At 32.1% G+C, this 3,992-nt stretch overlaps 1 protein-coding gene across 1 annotated transcript; it reads left to right on the top strand.

Annotated features, from left to right (window-relative positions):
* Positions 1-11: 11 nt before the first annotated feature.
* Positions 12-810, top strand: LOC111692650. Its single transcript, XM_023456723.1, has 2 exons — positions 12-234; positions 293-810. The coding sequence occupies exon 2, from the start codon at positions 297-299 to the stop codon at positions 621-623; it is 327 nt and encodes a 108-aa protein (XP_023312491.1). The 5' UTR covers positions 12-234; positions 293-296; the 3' UTR covers positions 624-810.
* The last annotated feature ends 3,182 nt before the right edge of the window (positions 811-3,992 follow it).

Below are 3,992 nucleotides of genomic sequence, written 5' to 3'. Positions count from 1 at the left end.
TTTAACCTTCCAGTGATAACGTTCGGTCTCACAGACCGACTCAATATGTTTTTTTCCTAGTATGGCACATCTTTGATGGTGGGGGAGTGAGCGCTAGAGTACCTTCCCGTAATCTGTTAACGGACATTAGTATACAATATTAGGTCATATCATGCGCGTGTTGCTAAACGATCGCATATTACGGTGTACGAGACCGACATTATCACTCGTGCAATAAAATATTCTACGGATTAGGTAAGATGTAATTTTATTTTTTGTGTTATTTACATTTAAAATATTGTTTTTTCTTCAGGAAAATGTCCTACGAGAAAGAACAAGCTAGACTGTTACAGTTGATGAACGAAATTGATCCATACGTTACCGAATACGATGACTCTGAAGATGACGACGAAATAGACAACATTAAAATATTTGACGAAGACACGGCTTCAGAACAAGATCTCTCAGATGCTGAGGAAGATCCTGTTACTTTCAATGAACCTTATTTCCTTGGAAAAGACGGTACAACGAAGTGGAACAAACATTTTCCCACAAGAAACGTGAGAACCCGTTCAGAAAACATAATCACTCATTTACCAGGAGTAAAAGGCGAAGCCAAAAAGCTAAAAATGGACATCGATTAATTACATTTGTAACTTTTGTGCCATATTTTCTATAGTTTAGTAATTTTTATTTTTATGTTTTTTCTTTGATAAAGTATACTTATCATATTATTACTTAAGAAGTTTTTAGATATTTTTGTCTACTCTACTTTTATTATATTGTTTTCATACGGTGTATCTACCCAAGTGAATAAAGTTTTGGTTAGTTTTTTCTTATTTTCTTCAATATTTTATATTTCCAATGTTTAAAAATACATAGAGAACGGTTTTTTGGGGTCAACATTACTATCGGTCAGTCAGACCGACGTTATCACTCGTGTCGCAAGATTGCACGTTATCACTGAAGGGTTAATATTGATCGAGTTTAGGTGAACTACATAATACCAATGCACCTGATGAGATATAACAACAGGGTGTTAGACAAGCAAAGAAACAAATGGTCAACGTTAATGGTGAAACAAGAATGGCTGAATATGTCGCCAATTATTTTATTAAATTTAGTTTTATCGGCTTTCGATGTGTGCATATAATAGGGTAGTAATTTTTCGACTTTTTGCGTCTACTATCAGGAACTGTATGTGTGTATGTCTTCATTGTTAAATTTCTTATTTTCTTATGAAAAACATGTACTTATGCGAATCAAGAAAGATGACAACAGTGGGGTGTTTGCCTGTTTTTTAGATTTTAACAGACAATGAAATGATGCGAAAAAAACGTGCCTTGTAGTTTTTTATTTTTGTATGAAATCATTTCACTGAAAATGAAAAAAAAATAAAACTAAATATATTTGGCGGACAGTTGTAACATGCTAAACCTTGATTGCACCATCTATTAACAGGAAGTTCAACTAAAATCTTATACCATTGTACTTCTCTTTTTATTTAGTAATAAAGACACAGAGGAGTTACTTACAATTAAATAAGAAGTTTTCTATAATGACAACGTCCACAGTCTAGTACTTCACAATGGCAAAAAGTTTGAATTCAAATGTTTAAAATCAAATAAAAATTTATGGAAGGATTTTTAGCGAAATTGCTTATACAGTTCGTGTTAACTTTCATTGTAGAATAATATTAATGACGAAACGTCACACAATTTCTTTATGCAATCACATCAGTTTTAATGGAATTTGAGAAAACAAAGTTGATATGTGAAAGGTGAAAGGTAGTCTTGGGATCCTGTCAAAAATGCACCCTGTATATAAACTTTTTGAATGACTGTGAAGAATTTTTGTTAATAGAATGGTGCGGATATAAACTCTAATATGGTGACTATATGCTTGATCAAAATTTGATTNTGATGATAATGATGAAATGGATTTTAATATACTATTTGTAAAACCAGAAGTTTCTTTGGCGTGGGAAAAAGAGATAATTCAATATTTGGACTCTCCAGGATCAAGAGCAGAAACTGATGTTTTAGTATGGTGGAGAAATTTCAATCACGAATATCCAAAATTATCGCGCATGGCACGAGATTCTGTGTTTGCCTGCAACTTCGGTGCCTGTAGAGAGACTATTCTCAGAAGCAGGTTTAGTTATGACTAAAAATAGGTATTTTTTAAAGGATGAAATTGCTCAGGCTCTAATTTTAATCAATATGTGGATGAAAAGTTCCTTGAAAAAAGAAATTTGTGTAGTTAATTTGTAATGTAAAATTAATTTTTTTGTTCAATTTAATCTTTAAACTCTTAAGTTTTTTGTTCTTGTCTCCATAAAATATTTTATAGATATTTTTCTTTTTTCATATTATATCTTAGCTTCTATGTTCATTCAAATTAAGTAAATAAATTAATATAAATGTTATACTTTTTCGAACTTTTTTATATCAATAAATACCTATTGAATGTCGTATCGATATCGTATTGAAATCAATAGCGATACGATAATATTACAAAAATAATATTGTCGATATCAATACAAGATGATAAATTCAATCATGATTCAATACGATATCGATAATTTACAAAAATATCGGTATCGTATCGTATCGGGAAGCCCTAATTGAGAAGTATGCGTTTTTGACAGTAACATACCTCTTGTCTCGTTTATTGAGCAGTTTATATCGATTGAGTTGATTAACTTCAATTAAAGTTTTAGTTTTCGATAAATAGTAGGCAGTAGGTATCCCAATCCGCCCTCGGGTGGAGTATCCCCTCGGTGCCCGACCTCCATTATAGAATTTGAAACAAAGTGTAAATAACCGTGCACGAATGCTGAAAGCAGTTTTCCACGAAAACCGCTTGGAAAACCAAAATAAACTGCGATGAATCGTATAATTAAGGAATTATTCATGTTATAATTACCTGCGGAGCTAAAGAGCTACCTAATAAATATTTGGCAATTTGTTAGACTACGTTGTTTGCGTTAAAGTTACTTAATGATACAGAAGTTGCGGTTTAAATCATGTTTAAGCTCGCATGCAAATCTCCTTTACAAGATAACGTGGACTGGCCGACTTCCGCAGCAATACTTCATTCTATCCAGGCTGCACATACTCCCATGCTTCGTATAAACGAACTCTATATTGTATTAACCCGGCTGAAATTTCAGAGACGCTCACGAACCTCTGACATTAGGTGAGAAAACGGAAATATAATTTTATTTAGATTGACTAAGCCTCAGTTGACTCTTTGTAAAATAAATTTAAAATAAAGACACTACAGATTTATTTGCAAGCTAAATCTTGCTAATATTTTTTGGTACCTACAACCATTTAAATTTTTTAATTAGATATTCATTTTATTTTACTCCTTATGTAATAGGTACAGGGTGATTTACTATATTTTGACCCCCCTTTAACTTTTTTTTTAAGAGTTATACAAAATTGTTAAATATAAAAGTTGCACGATTTTTTATGAATTTTTCGAAAATGATAGTAGAAAAACAAATGAAGTCCAAACAAAATGGCCGCAGATGTTAACTTTGTTAAGTTAAATAGAACACCCTGTATATTTTTACATATTTGAATAGAACATTCCCTGTGGAGCATAGCCATATAGGGTTTGTTGGGACCATCTCTAACAATAAGCAAGATACTTTTAAAAAGCGAAAAGAAGGTTTTTTATTAAGAAAATAATGCATCTTGTAATTGTTAGACCTCTTTCAGGCATTGCTGCCTTTTTTCCAATTACTAAGGATTTACAGATTTAGTTGTAATGTATTTTGACAAATCCCACATTAATATGGTCCAAAATACGTACAGGTATTCTAACTAAATCTCACTAATTAGGCCGTGAGAGGTCTACTTACTCATGAACATTATATGGTAGGTCGTGACAGTGACAGGTAGTAATGTCTTGACAACATTGTTATTGATTGACAGTATGTACGGCTTTCTGCGCCTATGTTCATAGAGCAAAGTGATGTTAATTTTTGTTGTTTAGTACTT

Source organism: Anoplophora glabripennis, unplaced genomic scaffold, assembly GCF_000390285.2.
Source record: "Anoplophora glabripennis isolate ALB-LARVAE unplaced genomic scaffold, Agla_2.0 scaffold2408, whole genome shotgun sequence".
NCBI lineage: Eukaryota > Metazoa > Arthropoda > Insecta > Coleoptera > Cerambycidae > Anoplophora > Anoplophora glabripennis.
Note: the sequence above shows the minus strand (reverse complement) of the source record. Positions and strands in the feature narration are given on the sequence as shown.

Bases quoted from the DNA above. Each gene is read 5' to 3' on its own strand.
- LOC111692650 (XM_023456723.1), top strand. From the start codon at position 297: ATGTCCTACGAGAAAGAACAAGCTAGACTGTTACAGTTGATGAACGAA.